Source organism: Bombina bombina, chromosome 12, assembly GCF_027579735.1.
Source record: "Bombina bombina isolate aBomBom1 chromosome 12, aBomBom1.pri, whole genome shotgun sequence".
NCBI classification, from domain to species: domain Eukaryota; kingdom Metazoa; phylum Chordata; class Amphibia; order Anura; family Bombinatoridae; genus Bombina; species Bombina bombina.
In genome coordinates, this window is record NC_069510.1 from 91058544 (window position 1) to 91081031 (window position 22488).

A 22488-nucleotide genomic window follows, 5' to 3' on the forward strand; every position below is an offset into this window, starting at 1 on the left:
AGACTTGTCTCCGACGATACAAGTAGATCAGAGGACCAGAGATTCACTCAGTTGGTGGCTGTCCCTGGACAACCTGTCACAGGGGATGAGCTTCCGCAGACCAGAGTGGATCATTGTCACGACCGACGCCAGTCTGGTGGGCTGGGGCGCGGTCTGGGGACCCCTGAAAGCGCAGGGTCTTTGGTCTCGGGAGGAATCTATTCTCCCGATAAATATTCTGGAACTGAGAGCGATACTCAATGCTCTCAAGGCTTGGCCTCAGCTAGCAAAGACCAAGTTCATACGGTTTCAATCAGACAACATGACGACTGTTGCGTACATCAACCATCAGGGGGGAACAAGGAGTTCCCTGGCGATGGAAGAAGTGACCAAAATCATTCAATGGGCGGAGACTCACTCCTGCCACCTGTCTGCAATCCACATTCCAGGAGTGGAAAACTGGGAAGCGGATTTTCTGAGTCGTCAGACATTTCATCCGGGGGAGTGGGAACTCCATCCGGAAACCTTTGCCCAAATCACTCAATTGTGGGGCATTCCAGACATGGATCTGATGGCCTCTCGTCAGAACTTCAAGGTTCCTTGCTACGGGTCCAGATCCAGGGATCCCAAGGCGACTCTAGTAGATGCACTAGTAGCACCTTGGACCTTCAAACTAGCTTATGTATTCCCGCCGTTTCCTCTCATCCCCAGGCTGGTAGCCAGGATCAATCAGGAGAGGGCATCAGTGATCTTGATAGCTCCTGCGTGGCCACGCAGGACTTGGTATGCAGACCTGGTGAATATGTCATCGGCTCCACCATGGAAGCTACCTTTGAGACGAGACCTTCTTGTTCAAGGTCCGTTCGAACATCCGAATCTGGTCTCACTCCAACTGACTGCTTGGAGATTGAACGCTTGATCTTATCAAAGCGAGGGTTCTCAGATTCTGTCATTGATACTCTTGTTCAGGCCAGAAAGCCTGTAACTAGAAAAATCTACCACAAAATATGGAAAAAGTATATCAGTTGGTGTGAATCTAAAGGATTTCCTTGGGACAAGATAAAAATTCCTAAGATTCTATCCTTTCTTCAAGAAGGTTTGGAGAAAGGATTATCTGCAAGTTCTTTGAAAGGACAGATTTCTGCCTTGTCTGTGTTACTTCACAAAAAGCTGTCAGCTGTGCCAGATGTTCAAGCCTTTGTTCAGGCTCTGGTTAGAATCAAGCCTGTTTACAAACCTTTGACTCCTCCTTGGAGTCTCAATTTAGTTCTTTCAGTTCTTCAGGGGGTTCCGTTTGAACCCTTACATTCCGTTGATATTAAGTTATTATCTTGGAAAGTTTTGTTTTTGGTTGCAATTTCTTCTGCTAGAAGAGTTTCAGAATTATCTGCTCTGCAGTGTTCTCCCCCTTATCTGGTGTTCCATGCAGATAAGGTGGTTCTGCGTACTAAACCTGGTTTTCTTCCGAAAGTTGTTTCTAACAAAAACATTAACCAGGAGATAGTCGTGCCTTCTTTGTGTCCGAATCCAGTTTCAAAGAAGGAACGTTTGTTGCACAATTTGGATGTAGTTCGTGCTCTAAAATTCTATTTAGATGCTACAAAGGATTTTAGACAAACATCTTCCTTGTTTGTTGTTTATTCTGGTAAAAGGAGAGGTCAAAAAGCAACTTCTACCTCTCTCTCTTTTTGGATTAAAAGCATCATCAGATTGGCTTACGAGACTGCCGGACGGCAGCCTCCTGAAAGAATCACAGCTCATTCCACTAGGGCTGTGGCTTCCACATGGGCCTTCAAGAACGAGGCTTCTGTTGATCAGATATGTAAGGCAGCGACTTGGTCTTCACTGCACACTTTTACTAAATTTTACAAATTTGATACTTTTGCTTCTTCTGAGGCTATTTTTGGGGGAGAGGTTTTGCAAGCCGTGGTGCCTTCCATCTAGGTGACCTGATTTGCTCCCTCCCTTCATCCGTGTCCTAAAGCTTTGGTATTGGTTCCCACAAGTAAGGATGACGCCGTGGACCGGACACACCTATGTTGGAGAAAACAGAATTTATGTTTACCTGATTACTTTCTCCAACGGTGTGTCCGGTCCACGGCCCGCCCTGGTTTTTTAATCAGGTCTGATAATTTATTTTCTTTAACTACAGTCACCACGGTATCATATGATTTCTCCTATGCAAATATTCCTCCTTTACGTCGGTCGAATGACTGGGGAAGGCGGAGCCTAGGAGGGATCATGTGACCAGCTTTGCTGGGCTCTTTGCCATTTCCTGTTGGGGAAGAGAATATCCCACAAGTAAGGATGACGCCGTGGACCGGACACACCGTTGGAGAAAGTAATTTATCAGGTAAACATAAATTCTGTTTTTTCTATTCCAGCACTGGAATGTAGTTGATTTTTATATTTTGAGTATCGTTCAAATGTAAGCTGTGCCATAAGTTATTTAAAATCTGTATTTTCAGAATATTTCTTCTATGACTGATCCAGTATCTGAAGAGGGTGTGATGCAAGGATCAGATGCTGACTCTTCTTGCACGGCACAGCCAGAAGCACAGCTGTCTACAGATATCCTTCAGCCTCCAGAGGCAGGTCATCCTGAGTCAGAGTCGCAGCAGCAGCACGCTATAGAAAGCGCAGATATGCATACTGCCATGGAAGCAGAACCCAGCCAGGATCCTTCAGTACCTGCAGAACAAGGAGTGGCACACCTCTCTCTTCCTCAAGATCTTATGGCAGAAGGCCAAACAACCACACTGATGGTGACAGGGTTGACTCCTGAAGAGCTAGCTGTAACTGCTGCAGCAGAAGCAGCTGCACAAGCAGCCGCTACAGAGGAAGCTCAGGCCTTGGCAATTCAAGCAGTGTTGCAGGCAGCCCAGCAGGCGGTGATGGGTAAGTCCTCGAAATTTGGCATTGACCAGCAGCAAATATATCAGACTTTCTAAATTGGATACTCTGTCTTGGAGGGACATTAAACACTGTCAGAACTTAAAGGGACGCTCCAGTCAAAATTTAAACATTCATGATTCATATAGAGCATGCCGTTTTAATTTACTTCTATTATCAAATTTTGCACATCCTTTTTATATTTACACTGAGGCACTAGCTCCTACTGAACATGTGCACAAGTTCATTGGGTATACATAAACTGCAGTGCCTCACCATTAACAATTTCTTTTAAGTTTCTGAATTGTAAAGCTTCAACTCCCCCTGTACATTTCTTTCTTTGGCTGTATCTATATCTATTGTTGCTTTGGTAGAATGAAAATATGCATAGGGATTGTCTGCTGGAGCATGCCTAGAAGCTGTGAACTTGGTTGAAATACAATGCCTGTGTCTAAACACTGATAAGGGGGGGGATGGAGTTGGTTGCTCCAGGCAGCTTAGCTATGTAATTAATTTTTCTTATTTCTCTTGCAAAGTGTATCCAGTCCACGGATTCATCCTTTACTTGTGGGATATTCTCCTTCCCTACAGGAAGTGGCAAAGAGAGCACACAGCAGAGCTGTCCATATAGCTCCTCCTCTAGCTCCACTCCTCAGTCATTCTCTTTGCCGGCTCTAAGCCCTAGGGTCTCTCTCCGGAGGGTAAAGTGAATGTTGTGTTAGAATTGTAGTTTTTATTATCTTCAATCAAAAGTTTATTTTAAATGGTACCGGTTTGTACTATTTACTCTCTAGCAGAAAAGTGATGAAGATTTCTGCTGAGGAAAATGATTTTACCATGTTGTAACTAAAATCCACTGCTGTTCCCACACAGGACTGAGGAGTACCAGAAAACTTCAGTTGGGGGGAACAGTTTGCAGGGTGATCTGCAATAAGGTATGTTCAGTCATTTATTTCTAGACAAGACTGAGATAATGCTAGAAGAGACTGACAATATCCCCATGAGGGGAGGGTCAGCTATGCTCACAGACTTAGTAAGGAATTGAATGCTTACATAACAGGGCTTATTATGCTGGTTGACACTTATTCAGGGCAATCTATTGTTTAGCTAAGGAAAATATTGTTTGCAAGACACTTTGAAAGCCCTTTTGGGTTCTTTCTGGGGTTATTACCCACATGGCTATTTTTTATTCACTTAGGAGTGATTTCTTAGGCCTCACAGCTCCGGAATAGAGTGGGAGGAGCCTAATTTTGCGCCTCAGATGCGCAGTTAGAATTGCAGAGAAGTTCATGCTGCTTCACATGGAGGGTCCTGCTGCTGTTTGAGGGCCTTAAGGAAGCTATATTCCCCCAAATCTGTTCCCTAAGGGCAGGTAGGGCCACAGCAAGGCTGTGGCAAGGTGCTGTAGTAATTTTAACTGGGTGTTGGCTTTAGGCTGCTCCGGTTTGGGCATTAAGGGGTTAATCGTTTTGCAACTTGTGGTGCAATCTTATTAAGGCTTTAGGTACATACTGTGAAAATTTGCATTTTTCACTGTTTTGTAAAATTGTGTGCTTTTTTTATCTCTTAAAGGCACAGTAAAGTTTTTTTCAAATTGTGTTTTTTATTTGATTAAAGTGATTTCCAAGCCTGCTTGTGTATACTACTAGTCTGTTAAACATGTCTGACACTAAGGAAAATCCTTGTTCAATGTGTTTAGAAGCCATGGTGGAACCCCCTCTCAGAATGTGTCCCACTTGTACTGATATGTCTATACACTTTAAAGATCATATTGTTGCACTTAAAAATGTGGCCCAAGATGATTCTCAGACTGAAGGAAACGAGGGTAGCCCGTCTGCCGCTCCCCAAGTGTCACAACCAGTTACGCCCGCGCAAACGACGCCTAGTACCTCTAGTGCGTCTAACCCTTTTACATTACAAGACATAGCGGCAGTCATGGATAATTCTCTTACAGCCTTCTTATCTAAACTGCCCGTGTTACCTATAAAGCAGGATAGCTCCGTTTTAAGAACAGATTATGAGCATTCTGACGCTATGGTAGCCGTATCCGATATACCCTCACAACGCTCTGAAGTGGGAGCGAGGGATTTGATGTCTGAGGGAGAAGTCTCTGATTCAGGAAGGGTTCCTCCCCAAACAGATTCAGATACATTGCCTTTTAAATTTAAGCTAGAACACATCCGCGTTTTGCTTAGGGAGGTATTGGCTACTCTGGATGACTGCGACCCTTTGGTGATCCCAGAGAAATTGTGTAAAATGGACAAGTACCTAGAGGTCCCTGTTTACACGGATGCGTTTCCGGTCCCTAAGAGGATTGCGGATATCGTTACTAGGGAGTGGGATAGACCAGGTGTTCCCTTTGTTCCCCCTCCTGTTTTTAAGAAAATGTTCCCCATATCTGACCCTGTGCGGGACGGTCCCTAAGGTGGAGGGGGCTGTTTCTTCACTTGCTAAACGCACAACCATACCAATTGAAGACAGTTGTGCTTTTAAAGACCCTATGGATAAGAAGTTAGAGGGTTTACTTTAGAAAATTTTTGTTCAAGGTTTTCTTCTCCAGCCTATTGCCTGCATTATTCCTGTAACTACTGCAGCCGCTTTCTGGTTTGAGGCGCTGGAAGACTCGCTCCAGACGGAGACCTCATATGAGGAAATTATGGATAGAATTAAGGCTCTAAAGCTAGCTAATTCTTTTATCACTGACGCCGCTTTCCAAATAGCTAAGTTAGCGGCAAAAAAATTCAGGTTTCGCCATTTTGGCGCACAGGGCGCTATGGCTAAAGTCCTGGTCGGCTGATGTGTCGTCTAAATCCAAGCTTTTGAACATCCCTTTCAAAGGAAAGACCCTCTTCGGGCCTGAATTGAAAGAGATTATTTCAGAAATCACCGGGGGAAAAGGCCATGCTCTCCCTCAGGACAAGTCCTTTAAGACAAAGAACAAAGCTAATTTTCGTTCCTTTCGTAATTTCAGGAACGGCCCCGCTTTATCCTCTCCGGCTGCAAAGCAAGAGGGTAACGCTTCACAGCCCAAGGCAACCTGAAAACCTTACCAGGGCTGGAATAAGGGTAAACAGGCCAAAAAGCCTGCAGCTGCCACCAAGACAGCATGAAGGGGTAGCCCCCGATCCGGGACCGGATCTAGTAGGGGGCAGACTCTCTCTCTTCGCTCAAGCCTGGGCAAGAGATGTACACGATCCTTGGGCGTTAGATATTGTATCCCAGGGATATCTTCTAGAATTCAAGGGTTCTCCAAGGGAGAGGTTCTACATTTCTCGTCTGTCTACAGATCAGACAAAGAAAGAGGCGTTTTTACACTGTGTAGAAGATCTACATATAATGGGAGTGATCCACCCAGTTCCAATGGCGGAACAAGGGTTGGGTTTTTACTCAAACCTGTTTGTGGTTCCCAAAAAAGAGGAAACTTTTAGACCCATCCTGAATCTAAAAATTTTAAACAGATTCCTTAGAGTCCCATCATTCAAAATGGAAACCATTCGGACAATCTTACCAATGATCCAGGAGGGTCAATATATGACTACCGTGGATCTAAAGGATGCATACCTACACATTCCTATCCACAAAGATCATCACCAGTTTCTCAGGTTCGCTTTTCTGGACAAGCATTACCAGTTTGTGGCTCTTCCTTTCGGCTTAGCCACTGCTCCCAGAATTTTCACAAAAGTGCTAGGGTCCCTCCTAGCGGTTCTAAGACCGCGGGGCATAGCAGTGGCGCCTTACTTCGACGACATCTTAATTCAGGCGCCGTCTTTCCAAAGAGCCAAGTCTCACACGGAGATTGTATTGGCCTTTCTGAGGTCTCACGGGGGGAAGGTGAACATCAAAAAGAGTTCTCTGTCCCCTCTCACAAGGGTTCCCTTCCTAGGGACTCTATTAGACTCGGTAGAAATGAAAATATTTCTGATGGAGGTCAGAAAATTAAAACTCTTAACTACTTGCTGAGTTCTTCATTCCATTCCCCGGCCATCTGTGGCTCAGTGCATGGAGACAATCGGATTAATGGTAGCGGCAATGGACATAGTCCCTTTTGCCCGGATACACCTCAGACCACTGCAACTATGCATGCTCAAACAGTGGAATGGGGATTATGCAGATTTGTCTCCTCAAATTCAGTTGGACCAAGAGACCAGAGATTCTCTTCTCTGGTGGTTGTCTCAGGATCACCTGTCTCAGGGAATATGTTTCCACAGACCAGAGTGGATCATTGTAACGACCGACGCCAGTCTGTTAGGCTGGGGTGCGGTCTGGGACTCCCTGAAAGCTCAGGGCTTATGGTCTCGGGAAGAAAAGCTTCTCCCAATAAACATTCTGGAACTGAGGGCGATATTCAACGCTCTTCAGACATGGCCTCAACTAGCTGCGGCCAAATTCATCAGATTTCAGTCGGACAACATCACGACTGTAGCTTACGTCAATCATCAGGGGGGAACAAAGAGTTCCCTAGCGATGACGGAAGTAACCAAAATAATAAGGTGGGCGGAGGATCACTCCTGCCAGCTCTCAGCAATTCACATCCCAGGAGTAGACAACTGGGAGGCGGATTTCCTAAGTCGTCAGACTTTTCACCCGGGGGAGTGGGAACTCCACCCGGAGGTGTTTGCCCAGCTGACTCAGCTATGGGGCACTCCAGAGTTGGATCTGATGGCGTCCCGTCAGAACACCAAACTTCCTCTCTACGGGTCCAGGTCCCGGGACCCCAAGGCGGTATTGATAGATGCTCTAGCAGCGCCTTGGTCCTTCAATCTGGCTTATGTTTTTCCACCGTTTCCCCTTCTCCCTTGTCTGGTCGCCAGAATCAAGCAGGAGAAGGCTTCGGTGATTTTGATAGCGCCTGCGTGGCCACGCAGGACTTGGAATGCAGACCTAGTGGACATGTCATCTGTCCCACCATGGACACTGCCATTGATGCAGGATCTTCTAATACACGGTCCGTTCAAGCATCCAAATCTAATTTCTCTACGTCTGACTGCTTGGAGATTGAACGCTTAATTCTATCAAAGCGTGGTTTCTCTGAGTCGGTTATAGATACTCTGATTCAGGCTAGAAAGCCTGTCACCAGGAAAATCTACCATAAGATATGGCGGTAATATCTGGGTTGGTGTGAATCCAAGGGTTACTCATGGAGTAAGATTAGGATTCCCAGGATATTGTCTTTCCTCCAAGAAGTATTGGAGAAAGGATTGTCAGCTAGTTCCTTAAAGGGACAGATATCTGCTCTGTCCTTTTACACAAGCGTCTGGCAGAGGTACCAGACGTTCAAGCGTTTGTTCAGGCTTTAGTCAGAATCAAGCCTGTCTATAAACCTGTGGCTCCGCCATGGAGTCTAAATCTAGTTCTTTCAGTTCTTCAAGGGGTTCCGTTTGAACCTTTACATTCCATAGATATTAAGTTGTTATCTTGGAGATTTTTGTTTTTTATAGCTATCTCTTCTGCTCGAAGAGTTTCAGAAGTTGTTTCTAACAAGAATATTAACCACAAAATAGTTGTTCCTTCTCTGTGTCCTAATCCTTCTTCGAAGAAGGAACGTCTGTTACACAATCTTGATGTAGTTCGTGCTTTAAAGTTCTATTTACAAGCAACCAAGGATTTCAGACAAACATCCTCCTTGTTTGTTATCTATTCTGGTAAGAGGAGAGGTCAGAAAGCGACTGCTACCTCTATCCTTTTGGCTGAAAAGCATCATCCGTTTGGCCTATGAGACTGCTGGCCAGCAGCCTCCTGAAACAATTACTGCTCATTCTACTAGAGCTGTGGCTTCCACATGGGCTTTCAAAAATGAGGCTTCTGTTGAACAGTTTTGTAAGGCAGCGACTTGGTCTTCACTGCATACTTTTTCCAAATTTTACAAATTTGATACTTTTGCTTCTTCGGAGGCTATTTTTGGGAGAAAGGTTTTGCAAGCAGTGGTGCCTTCCGTTTAAGGTACCTGTCTTGTTCCCTCCCTTCATCCGTGTCCTAAAGCTTTGGTATTGGTATCCCACAAGTAAAGGATGAATCCGTGGACTGGATACACCTTGCAAGAGAAAACAGAATTTATGCTTACCTGATAAAATTACTTTCTCTTGCGGTGTATCCAGTCCACGGCCCGCCCTGGCATTTAAGTCAGGTAAAAAATTTTTGTTTAAACTACAGTCACCACTGCACCCTATGGTTTCTCCTTTTTCTTCCTAACCTTTGGTCGAATGACTGGGGGGTGGAGCTAGAGGGGGAGCTATATGGACAGCTCTGCTGTGTGCTCTCTTTGCCACTTCCTGTAGGGAAGGAGAATATCCCACAAGTAAAGGATGAATCCGTGGACTGGATACACCGCAAGAGAAGGTAATTTATCAGGTAAGCATAAAATACTTGCCAGCAATTTTTTTTACAATTTTCTGTGCAAACTATTTTTAATTAATTAGCCCTTTTAGGTTATGCACCGATCTCAACCTGTTTTATGTCCCTTTTAATTATGCAATTCTACTGTATTTAGTAGTTCTTTAAAGGGACATGAAACACAAAATGTTTCTTTCATGATTCAAGTAGAGAATAACATTTAAACAAATTTTCACATCTATTTAATTTGCTTCATTACCTTAGTATCCTTTATTGAAGAAGCAGCAGTGCATTACTGGAAGCTACTTAATGCATTGGGTGAGCCAATAACAGGAGTTATATATTTGCAGCCACTTATCAGCAGCTCCTGAACCTACCTAGGTATTTTCAACAAAGAGTTACCAAGGGAACAAAGCAAAGTAGATAATAAATGTAAATTGGATAGTTGTTTGCAATTTGTATGCTCTGTCTGGATCATTATATATAAAATTTGTGTTTCATATCCATTTAACCGCTTGCACTAAATGGACGTAGGTATGAAGTCACACAGTACTTTGACCAGCATACTGTGTTGGCCTTACCATATAATGACAGATTGCAGGAGTGACACTGTCTGTCTGTCTCTTTCATTCTCTGTAACAATATTCTGTTGGTGCCGGTGGGAGGGAAAGAGGGATGGAGGTGGGTGGGCAGCCCATTGGAGGATGAGGGGAGGGGCGATGTTCCCTAAACTGCTGAAAAAACTGTTTTTAAAGGAGTTGGACAAGTGAGGCCATACACTACAGAAAAATATGGGTTGGTGGGGGAAGATGGGTCTCTACTTTACAAAAAACTATTGTTCGCTTGATGGGTGGGGAGGTTACAGAAACATATATAAATTTAAAAAAATATATATATATAATATATAAAATAGTAGTAGTAATTTGTTACTGGCTGCCAGTAAAAAATATCAGGTGCAATGTGCCTGCTGACTTCTCAAGGCTAATCCTGCTGCATATTTCTCCAACATAGGTGTGTCCGGTCCACGGCGTCATCCTTACTTGTGGGATATTCTCTTCCCCAACAGGAAATGGCAAAGAGTCCCAGCAAAGCTGGTCACATGATCCCTCCTAGGCTCCGCCTACCCCAGTCATTCTCTTTGCCGTTGCACAGGCAACATCTCCACGGAGATGGTTAAGAGTTTTTTGGTGTTTTTTTTTTTTGTTTGTTTTTTTTTTTTAAATAGTGCTGGTATGTACTATTTACTCTGAAACAGAAAAGAGATGAAGATTTCTGTTTGTAAGAGGAAGATGATTTTAGCAGACGTTACTAAAATCGATTGCTGTTTCCACACAGGACTGTTGAGATGAAGTAACTTCAGTTGGGGGAAACAGTTGGCAGACTTTTCTGCTTAAGGTATGACTGGCCATATTTCTAACAAGACTATGTAATGCTGGAAGGCTGTCATTTCCCCTTATGGGGACCGGTAAGCCATTTTCTTAGTTAAGTAAAAGAATAAAGGGCTTCATAAGGGCTTAAAAAACTGGTAGACATTTTTCTGGGCTAAAACGATTACTTTGCTAAGCATATTTTGCAGATTCTAACTCTTAATAGTTATTATAATCTTGGGGATTGTTTAGAAAAACGGCAGGCACTGTGTTGGACACCTTTTTCAGATGGGGGCCTTTTCTAGTTATAGACAGAGCCTCATTTTCGCGCCACTAATGCGCAGTTTTTGGAGAGCAAGGCATGCAGACGCATGTGTGAGGAGCTAAGAATCACTGAAAAAGCTCATAGAAGGCGTCATTTGGTATCTTATTCCCCTCTGGGCTTGGTTGGGTCTCAGCAAAGCAGATAGCTGGGACTGTATAGGGGTTAAATGTAAAAACGCTTCCGGTTCCGTTAATTTAAGGGTTAAAGCTCTGAAATTTGGTGTGCAATACTTTTAAGGCTTTAAGACACTGTGGTGAAATTTTGGTGAATTTTGAACAATATCTTCATACTTTTTCACATATTCAGTAATAAAGTGTTTTCAGTTTGAAATTTAAAGTGACAGTAACGGTTTTATTTTAAAACGTTTTTTGTGCTTTGTTGACAAGTTTAAGCCTGTTTAACATGTCTGTACCATCAGATAAGCTATGTTCTATATGTATGAAAACCAAGGTTTCTCCCCATTTAAATTTATGTGATAATTGTGCCATAGTGTCCAAACAAAGTAGGGACAACGATGCCACAGATGATATTGCCCAAGATGATTCCTCAAATGAGGGGAGTAAACATGATACTACATCATCCCCTTCTGTGTCTACACCAGTTTTGCCCACACAAGAGGCCCCTAGTACATCTAGTGCGCCAATTCTTATTACCATGCAACAATTAACGGCTGTAATGGATAACTCTATAGCAAACATTTTATCCAAAATGCCTACTTATCAGAGAAAGCGCGATTGCTCTGTTTTAAACACTGAAGAGCAAGAGGACGCTGATGATAACTGTTCTGACATACCCTCACACCAATCTGAAGGTGCCAGGAGGGAGGTTTTGTCTGAGGGAGAAATTTCAGATTCAGGAAAAATTTCTCAACAAGCTGAACCTGATGTTGTAACATTTAAATTTAAATTAGAACATCTCCGCGCACTGCTTAAGGAGGTATTATCTACTCTGGATGATTGTGACAATTTGGTCATTCCAGAGAAATTATGTAAGATGGACAAGTTCCTAGAGGTTCCGGTGCCCCCCGACGCCTTTCCTATACCCAAGCGGGTGGCGGACATAGTAAATAAGGAGTGGGAAAGGCCCGGCATACCTTTTGTTCCCCCCCCCTATATTTAAGAAATTATTTCCTATAGTCGACCCCAGAAAGGACTTATGGCAGACAGTCCCCAAGGTCGAGGGGGCGGTTTCTACTCTAAACAAACGCACTACTATTCCTATCGAAGATAGTTGTGCTTTCAAAGATCCTATGGATAAAAAATTAGAGGGTTTGCTTAAAAAGATGTTTGTTCAGCAAGGTTACCTTCTACAACCAATTTCATGCATTGTTCCTGTCACTACGGCAGCGTGTTTCTGGTTTGAGGAACTAGAAAAGTCGCTCAATAAAGAATCTTCGTATGAGGAGGTTATGGACAGAGTTCAAGCACTTAAATTGGCTAACTCTTTTATTTTAGATGCCGCTTTGCAATTAGCTAGATTAGCGGCGAAAAATTCAGGGTTTGCTATCGTGGCGCGCAGAGCGCTTTGGCTAAAGTCTTGTTCAGCGGATGTGTCTTCCAATAAAATTGCTTAACATCCCTTTCAAGGGTAAAACACTATTTGGACCTGATTTGAAAGAGATTATTTCAGACATCACCGGGGGAAAGGGCCACGCCCTCCCTCAGGATAGGTCGTTTAAGGCTAAAAATAAGCCTAATTTTCGTCCCTTTCGCAGAAACGGACCAGCCTCTAACTCTACATCCTCTAAGCAAGAGGGTAATACTTCACAACCCAAACCAGCCTGGAGACCAATGCAAGGCTGGAACAAGGGTAAGCAGGCCAAGAAGCCTACCACTGCTACCAAAACAGCATGAAGGGATGGCCCCCGATCCGGTGGGGGGCAGACTTTCTCTCTTTGCTCAGGCTTGGGCAAGAGATGTTCAGGATCCTTGGGCGCTAGAAATAGTTTCTCAAGGTTATCTCCTGGAATTCAAGGAACTACCCCCAAGGGGAAGGTTCCACAGGTCTCAATTATCTTCAATCCAAATAAAAAGACAGGCATTCTTACATTGTGTAGAAGACCTGTTAAAGATGGGAGTTATTCATCCAGTTCCAATAAGAGAACAAGGGATGGGTTTTTATTCCAACCTGTTCATAGTTCCCAAAAAAGAGGGAACATTCAGACCAATTTTGGATCTCAAGATCCTAAACAAATTTCTCAAGGTTCCATCGTTCAAAATGGAAACTATTCGAACGATCCTACCTACTATCCAGGAAAGTCAATTTATGACTACCGTGGATTTAAAGGATGCGTACCTACATATTCCTATCCACAAGGAACATCATCAGTTCCTAAGGTTCGCTTTCCTGGACAAGCATTATCAGTTTGTGGCACTTCCATTCGGATTAGCCACTGCTCCAAGGATTTTCACAAAGGTACTAGGGTCCCTTCTAGCGGTTCTAAGACCAAGGGGCATTGCAGTAGTACCTTACTTGGACGACATCCTGATTCAAGCGTTGTCTCTGTCAAAAGCAAAGGCTCATACGGACATAGTCCTAGCCTTTCTCAGATCTCACGGATGGAAGGTGAACAAAGAAAAGAGTTCTCTGTCCCCGTCAACAAGAGTTCCCTTCTTGGGAACGATAATAGATTCCTTAGAAATGAGGATTTTTCTGACAGAGGTCAGAAAATCAAAAATTCTAAGCTCTTGTCAGAAACTTCATTCTGTTCTTCGTCCTTCCATAGCGCAGTGCATGGAAGTAATAGGATTGATGGTTGCAGCAATGGACATAGTTCCTTTTGCACGAATTCATCTAAGACCATTACAACTGTGCATGCTCAGACAGTGGAATGGGGATTATACAGACTTGTCTCCGACGATTCAAGTAGCTCAAAAGACCAGAGATTCACTCCGTTGGTGGCTGACCCTGGACAATCTGTCACAGGGAATGAGCTTCCGCAGACCAGAGTGGATCATTGTCACAACCGACGCCAGCCTGGTGGGCTGGGGTGCGGTCTGGGAACCCCTGAAAGCTCAGGGTCTATGGTCTCGAGAAGAATCTCTTCTCCCGATAAACATTCTGGAACTGAGAGCGATATTCAATGCTCTCAAAGCTTGGCCTCAACTAGCAATGGCCAAATTCATAAGGTTTCAATCAGACAACATGACAACTGTTGCATATATCAATCATCAGGGGGGAACAAGGAGTTCCCTGGCGATGGAAGAAGTGACCAAAATAATTCAATGGGCGGAGGATCACTCCTGCCACCTGTCTGCAATCCACATCCCAGGAGTGGAAAATTGGGAAGCGGATTTTCTGAGTCGTCAGACATTCCATCCGGGGGAGTGGGAACTCCATCCGGAAATCTTTGCCCAAATAACTCAATTGTGGGGCATTCCAGACATGGATCTGATGGCGTCTCGTCAGAACTTCAAGGTTCCTTGCTACGGGTCCAGATCCAGGGATCCCAAGGCGTCTCTAGTAGATGCACTAGTAGCACCTTGGACCTTCAGCCTAGCTTATGTATTCCCACCGTTTCCTCTCATTCCCAGGCTGGTAGCCAGGATCAATCAGGAGAGGGCTTCGGTAATCTTGATAGCTCCTGCGTGGCCACGCAGGACTTGGTATGCAGACCTGGTGAATATGTCATCGGCTCCACCATGGAAGCTACCTTTGAGACAGGACCTTCTTGTTCAAGGTCCTTTCGAACATCCGAATCTGGTTTCCCTCCAACTGACGGCTTGGAGATTGAACGCTTAATTTTATCAAAGCGTGGGTTTTCAGATTCTGTAATAGATACTCTGATTCAGGCTAGAAAGCCTGTAACTAGAAAAATTTACCATAAAATATGGAAAAAATATATCTATTGGTGTGAATCTAAAGGATTCCCTTGGAACAAGATAAAAATTCCTAAGATTCTTTCCTTTCTACAAGAAGGTTTGGAGAAAGGATTATCTGCAAGTTCTCTGAAGGGACAGATCTCTGCTTTATCTGTTTTACTTCACAAAAGACTGGCAGCTGTGCCAGATGTTCAAGCATTTGTTCAGGCTCTGGTTAGGATCAAGCCTGTTTACAGACCTTTGACTCCTCCCTGGAGTCTAAATCTAGTTCTTTCAGTTCTTCAAGGGGTTCCGTTTGAACCCTTACATTCCGTAGATATTAAGTTATTATCTTGGAAAGTTTTGTTTTTGGTTGCAATTTCTTCTGCTAGAAGAGTTTCAGAGTTATCTGATCTGCAGTGTTCTCCTCCTTATCTGGTGTTCCATGCAGATAAGGTGGTTTTGCGTACTAAGCCTGGTTTTCTTCCTAAAGTTGTTTCTAACAAAAATATTAACCAGGAGATAGTTGTTCCTTCTTTGTGTCCGAATCCAGTTTCAAAGAAGGAACGTTTGTTACACAATTTGGACGTAGTCCGTGCTCTAAAGTTCTATTTAGAGGCTACTAAAGATTTCAGACAAACATCTTCCTTGTTTGTTGTTTATTCTGGTAAAAGGAGAGGTCAAAAAGCGACTTCTACCTCTCTTTCCTTTTGGCTTAAAAGCATTATCCGATTGGCTTATGAGACTGCCGGACGGCAGCCTCCTGAAAGAATCACAGCTCACTCTACTAGGGCTGTGGCTTCCACATGGGCCTTCAAGAACGAGGCTTCTGTTGACCAGATATGTAAGGCAGCGACTTGGTCTTCACTGCACACTTTTGCCAAATTTTACAAATTTGATACTTTTGCTTCTTCGGAGGCTATTTTTGGGAGAAAGGTTTTGCAAGCTGTGGTGCCTTCCGTTTAGGTGACCTGATTTGCTCCCTCCCTTCATCCGTGTCCTAAAGCTTTGGTATTGGTTCCCACAAGTAAGGATGACGCCGTGGACCGGACACACCAATGTTGGAGAAAACAGAATTTATGCTTACCTGATAAATTACTTTCTCCAACGGTGTGTCCGGTCCACGGCCCGCCCTGGTTTTTTTAATCAGGTCTGATGAATTATTTTCTCTAACTACAGTCACCACGGTATCATGATTTCTCCTATATATATTTCCTCCTGTCCGTCGGTCGAATGACTGGGGTAGGCGGAGCCTAGGAGGGATCATGTGACCAGCTTTGCTGGGACTCTTTGCCATTTCCTGTTGGGGAAGAGAATATCCCACAAGTAAGGATGACGCCGTGGACCGGACACACCGTTGGAGAAAGTAATTTATCAGGTAAGCATAAATTCTGTTTTTTCCCTAATTGTCTTTGTCAGGTAAATGCACAACACTCTACTTTATACTAATTTTGATTGCAGTTAGCTTTATCTGTGGACTAAAGCCCAGATTTGCTCGTACAATCAAGGCAAATGGTAGGTGGAGTTAGGCTATTGGAAAAATAAGCACAGTACAAAGCATGTTAATGTTTTAAAAGTGTTAATACATCAGATATGTCTTGTAATTACATGTTTACTGTCCCTTTAACCCTAGAGGAACAAACTAGGTTGCAACAGGGTGGCATCCATTACTTTTATGAAGGCTAAACATTTTAGAATTATTTACTCTTTCCAAGTATGTAATTGGAGAGGAGTGTGTTCTGTTTAGTTAATGTTGACATTGGAAGTCATGAACAGATAGAGGGATATCATATCCATATCCCTATCTGTCCATGACTATATTCATTCTACATGTTAAAACTGAAAGCACAGAACTTTTTTTCTGCAACTTTTTTTTTTTTTTTTATCCTTATGGGTTTCCAAACAGCGGCTGGGGAATCGATGGACACCTCTGATGTGGCTCATGCTGAGCTACGTCACTTGACTTCGGAGGGACCCACTACAACCATTCCCATTGTACTAACCCAGCAGGAGTTGGCAGCCCTGGTGCATCAGCAGCAACAGTTGCAGGAAGCTCAGCAACAGCAGCTACAACAGCAGCAACAGCAGTTACAGCAGCAGCATCTGCAGCAACAGCAGCAGTTACAGCAACAGCAGCTACAGCAATTACAACAGCTGCAGCAGCAACTACACCATGTGCCTACCGAAGCATTAGCGCCTGCTGATAGCCTTAATGACCCTGCTAGTGAGACTAATGGACTAAATGAACTAACTAGTGCGGTTACTAGTGCAGTGGCATTACTTCCGTCTACTGCAACAGAAAGTAAGTGATATCAAACACTTTAAAAATAAGGAACCTTACATGATTTTTTTTTTTATTAGTTGCAACCTGTACATGATTAACACTGAATCTCTCACATTTAAAAGTACATCTCTTTACCTACTAATGTGTGTATCTTTTTTTAAAGGTTTGGCGCCAACCACCACTTTTACAGCACCGCAACCAATGGTGATTGCAAGTCCTGCCAAGTTACAGGCTGCAACAGCCCTTGCAGAAGTAGCAAATGGAATTGAGTCGGTAGGTTGGGGGGGTTGTTTTTTTTTCTTCATTTTATGTAGTTTTTGGATGGATCATGACTTCCAAGCTGCCTTTTCTTTTTTAAGACACGATGAGTCCACGGATCATCTTTATAACTAATGGGATTTCTCCAACATAGGTGTGTCCGGTCCACGGCGTCATCCTTACTTGTGGGATATTCTCTTCCCCAACAGGAAATGGCAAAGAGCCCAGCAAAGCTGGTCACATGATCCCTCCTAGGCTCCGCCTACCCCAGTCATTCTCTTTGCCGTTGTACAGGCAACATCTCCACGGAGATGGCTTAGAGTTTTTTAGTGTTTAACTGTAGTTTTTATTATTCAATCAAGAGTTTGTTATTTTGAAATAGTGCTGGTATGTACTATTTACTCAGAAACAGAAAAGAGATGAAGATTTCTGTTTGTATGAGGAAAATGATTTTAGCAACCGTCACTAAAATCCATGGCTGTTCCACACAGGACTGTTGAGAGCAATTAACTTCAGTTGGGGGAACAGTGTGCAGTCTCTTGCTGCTTGAGGTATGACACATTCTAACAAGACGATGTAATGCTGGAAGCTGTCATTTTCCCTATGGGATCCGGTAAGCCATGTTTATTACGATCGTAAATAAGGGCTTCACAAGGGCTTATTAAGACTGTAGACTTTTTTTGGGCTAAATCGATTCATTATTAACACATATTTAGCCTTGAGGAATCATTTTATCTGGGTATTTTGATATATTGTTATCGGCAGGCACTGTATTAGACACCTTATTCTTTAGGGGCTTTCCCAAAGCATAAGCAGAGCCTCATTTTCGCGCCGGTGTTGCGCACTTGTTTTTGAGAGGCATGGCATGCAGTCGCATGTGAGAGGAGCTCTGATACTTAGAAAAGACTTCTGAAGGCGTCATTTGGTATCGTATTCCCCTTTGGGCTTGGTTGGGTCTCAGCAAAGCAGATACCAGGGACTGTAAAGGGGTTAAAGTTAAAAACGGCTCCGGTTCCGTTATTTTATGGGTTAAAGCTTCCAAATTTGGTGTGCAATACTTTTAAGGCTTTAAGACACTGTGGTGAAAATTTGGTGAATTTTGAACAATTCCTTCATGTTTTTTCGCAATTGCAGTAATAAAGTGTGTTCAGTTTAATATTTAAAGTGACAGTAACGGTTTTATTTTAAAACGTTTTTTGTACTTTGTTATCAAGTTTATGCCTGTTTAACATGTCTGAACTACCAGATAGACTGTGTTCTGAATGTGGGGAAGCCAGAATTCCTATTCATTTAAATAAATGTGATTTATGTGGTAATGACAATGATGCCCAAGATGATTCCTCAAGTGAGGGGAGTAAGCATGGTACTGCATCATTCCCTCCTTCGTCTACACGAGTCTTGCCCACTCAGGAGGCCCCTAGTACATCTAGCGCGCCAATACTCCTTACTATGCAACAATTAACGGCTGTAATGGATAATTCTGTCAAAAACATTTTAGCCAAAATGAACACTTATCAGCGTAAGCGCGGCTGCTCTGTTTTAGATACTGTAGAGCATGACGACGCTGATAATATTTCTGAAGGGCCCCTAACCCAGTCTGATGGGGCCAGGGAGGTTTTGTCTGAGGGAGAAATTAGTGATTCAAGAAACATTTCTCAACAGGCTGAACCTGATGTGATTGCATTTAAATTTAAGTTGGAACATCTCCGCATTCTGCTTAAGGAGGTATTATCCACTCTGGATGATTGTGACAAGTTAGTCATCCCAGAGAAACTATGTAAAATGGACAAGTTCCTAGAGGTGCCGGGGCTCCCAGAAGCTTTTCCTATACCCAAGCGGGTGGCGGACATTGTTAATAAAGAATGGGAAAGGCCCGGTATTCCTTTCGTCCCTCCCCCCATATTTAAAAAATTGTTTCCTATGGTCGACCCCAGAAAGGACTTATGGCAGACAGTCCCCAAGGTCGAGGGAGCGGTTTCCACTTTAAACAAACGCACCACTATACCCATAGAGGATTGTTGTGCTTTCAAAGATCCTATGGATAAAAAATTAGAAGGTTTGCTTAAAAAGATCTTTGTTCAGCAAGGTTACCTTCTACAACCTATTTCATGCATTGTCCCTGTCGCTACAGCAGCATGTTTCTGGTTTGATGATCTGATAAAGGCGGTCGATAGTGATTCTCCTCCTTTGGAGGAGATTATGGACAGAATCAATGCTCTCAAATTGGCTAATTCTTTCACCCTAGACGCCACTTTGCAATTGGCTAGGTTAGCGGCTAAGAATTCTGGGTTTGCTATTGTGGCGCGCAGAGCGCTTTGGTGAAATCTTGGTCGGCTGATGCGTCTTCCAAGAACAAGCTACTTAACATTCCTTTCAAGGGGAAAACGCTGTTTGGCCCTGACTTGAAAGAGATTATCTCTGATATCACTGGGGGTAAGGGCCACGCCCTTCCTCAGGATCGGCCTTTCAAGGCCAAAAATAAACCTAATTTTCGTCCCTTTCGTAGAAACGGACCAGCCCAAGGTGCTACGTCCTCTAAGCAAGAGGGTAATACTTCTCAAGCCAAGCCAGCTTGGAGACCAATGCAAGGCTGGAACAAGGGAAAGCAGGCCAAGAAGCCTGCCACTGCTACCAAGACAGCATGAAATGTTGGCCCCCGATCCGGGACCGGATCTGGTGGGGGGCAGACTCTCTCTCTTCGCTCAGGCTTGGGCAAGAGATGTTCTGGATCCTTGGGCGCTAGAAATAGTCTCCCAAGGTTATCTTCTGGAATTCAAGGGACTTCCCCCAAGGGGGAGGTTCCACAGGTCTCAGTTGTCTTCAGACCACATAAAAAGACAGGCATTCTTACATTGTGTAGAAGACCTGTTAAAAATGGGAGTGATTCATCCTGTTCCATTAAGAGAACAAGGGATGGGGTTCTACTCCAATCTGTTCATAGTTCCCAAAAAAGAGGGAACGTTCAGACCAATCTTAGATCTCAAGATCTTAAACAAGTTTCTCAAGGTTCCATCGTTCAAGATGGAAACCATTCGAACTATTCTTCCTTCCATCCAGGAAGGTCAATTCATGACCACGGTGGATTTAAAGGATGCGTATCTACATATTCCTATCCACAAGGAACATCATCGGTTCCTAAGGTTCGCATTCCTGGACAAGCATTACCAGTTCGTGGCGCTTCCTTTCGGATTAGCCACTGCTCCAAGGATTTTCACAAAGGTACTAGGGTCCCTTCTAGCTGTGCTAAGACCAAGGGGCATTGCTGTAGTACCTTACTTGGACGACATTCTGATTCAAGCGTCGTCCCTTCCTCAAGCAAAGGCTCACACGGACATAGTCCTGGCCTTTCTCAGATCTCACGGATGGAAAGTGAACGTGGAAAAGAGTTCTCTATCTCCGTCAACAAGGGTTCCCTTCTTGGGAACAATAATAGACTCCTTAGAAATGAGGATATTTCTGACAGAGGCCAGAAAAACAAAGCTTCTAGACTCTTGTCGGATACTTCATTCCGTTCCTCTTCCTTCCATAGCTCAGTGCATGGAAGTGATCGGGTTGATGGTAGCGGCAATGGACATAGTTCCTTTTGCGCGCATTCATCTAAGACCATTACAACTGTGCATGCTCAGTCAGTGGAATGGGGATTATACAGACTTGTCTCCGAAGATACAAGTAAATCAGAGGACCAGAGACTCACTCCGTTGGTGGCTGTCCCTGGACAACCTGTCACAAGGGATGACATTCCGCAGACCAGAGTGGGTCATTGTCACGACCGACGCCAGTCTGATGGGCTGGGGCGCGGTCTGGGGATCCCTGAAAGCTCAGGGTCTTTGGTCTCGGGAAGAATCTCTTCTACCGATAAATATTCTGGAACTGAGAGCGATATTCAATGCTCTCAAGGCTTGGCCTCAGCTAGCGAGGGCCAAGTTCATACGGTTTCAATCAGACAACATGACAACTGTTGCGTACATCAACCATCAGGGGGGAACAAGGAGTTCCCTAGCGATGGAAGAAGTGACCAAAATCATTCTATGGGCGGAGTCTCACTCCTGCCACCTGTCCGCTATCCACATCCCAGGAGTGGAAAATTGGGAAGCGGATTTTCTGAGTCGTCAGACATTGCATCCGGGGGAGTGGGAACTCCATCCGGAAATCTTTGCCCAAGTCACTCAGCTGTGGGGCATTCCAGACATGGATCTGATGGCCTCTCGTCAGAACTTCAAAGTTCCTTGCTACGGGTCCAGATCCAGGGATCCCAAGGCGGCTCTAGTGGATGCACTAGTAGCACCTTGGACCTTCAAACTAGCTTATGTGTTCCCGCCGTTTCCTCTCATCCCCAGGCTGGTAGCCAGGATCAATCAGGAGAGGGCGTCGGTGATCTTGATAGCTCCTGCGTGGCCACGCAGGACTTGGTATGCAGATCTGGTGAATATGTCATCGGCTCCACCTTGGAAGCTACCTTTGAGACGAGACCTTCTTGTTCAGGGTCCGTTCGAACATCCGAACCTGGTTTCACTCCAGCTGACTGCTTGGAGATTGAACGCTTGATCTTATCGAAGCGAGGGTTCTCAGATTCTGTTATCGATACTCTTGTTCAGGCCAGAAAGCCTGTAACTAGAAAGATTTACCACAAAATTTGGAAAAAATATATCTGTTGGTGTGAATCTAAAGGATTCCCTTGGGATAAGGTTAAGATTCCTAAGATTCTATCCTTCCTTCAAGAAGGATTGGAAAAAGGATTATCTGCAAGTTCCCTGAAGGGACAGATTTCTGCCTTGTCTGTGTTACTTCACAAAAAGCTGGCAGCTGTGCCAGATGTTCAAGCCTTTGTTCAGGCTCTGGTTAGAATTAAGCCTGTTTACAAACCTTTGACTCCTCCTTGGAGTCTCAATTTAGTTCTTTCAGTTCTTCAGGGGGTTCCGTTTGAACCCTTACATTCCGTTGATATTAAGTTATTATCTTGGAAAGTTTTGTTTTTGGTTGTAATTTCTTCTGCTAGAAGAGTTTCAGAATTATCTGCTCTGCAGTGTTCTCCTCCTTATCTGGTGTTCCATGCAGATAAGGTGGTTTTACGTACTAAACCTGGTTTTCTTCCAAAAGTTGTTTCTAACAAAAACATTAACCAGGAGATTATCATACCTTCTCTGTGTCCGAAACCAGTTTCAAAGAAGGAACGTTTGTTGCACAATTTGGATGTTGTTCGCGCTCTAAAATTCTATTTAGATGCTACAAAGGATTTTAGACAAACATCTTCCT

General features: G+C 43.9%; 1 protein-coding gene across 1 annotated transcript in view; it reads left to right on the forward strand.

Moving 5' to 3' along the window:
• The window catches only part of HCFC1 (host cell factor C1), a gene marked incomplete in the record, with an annotated part of 480694 nt that overhangs the window by 360925 nt on the left and 97281 nt on the right, over positions 1-22488 (forward strand). The window contains 3 exon segments of the mRNA XM_053696082.1: positions 2448-2877; positions 16600-16995; positions 17141-17250. Coding sequence (XP_053552057.1) covers positions 2448-2877; positions 16600-16995; positions 17141-17250 — 936 coding nt within the window.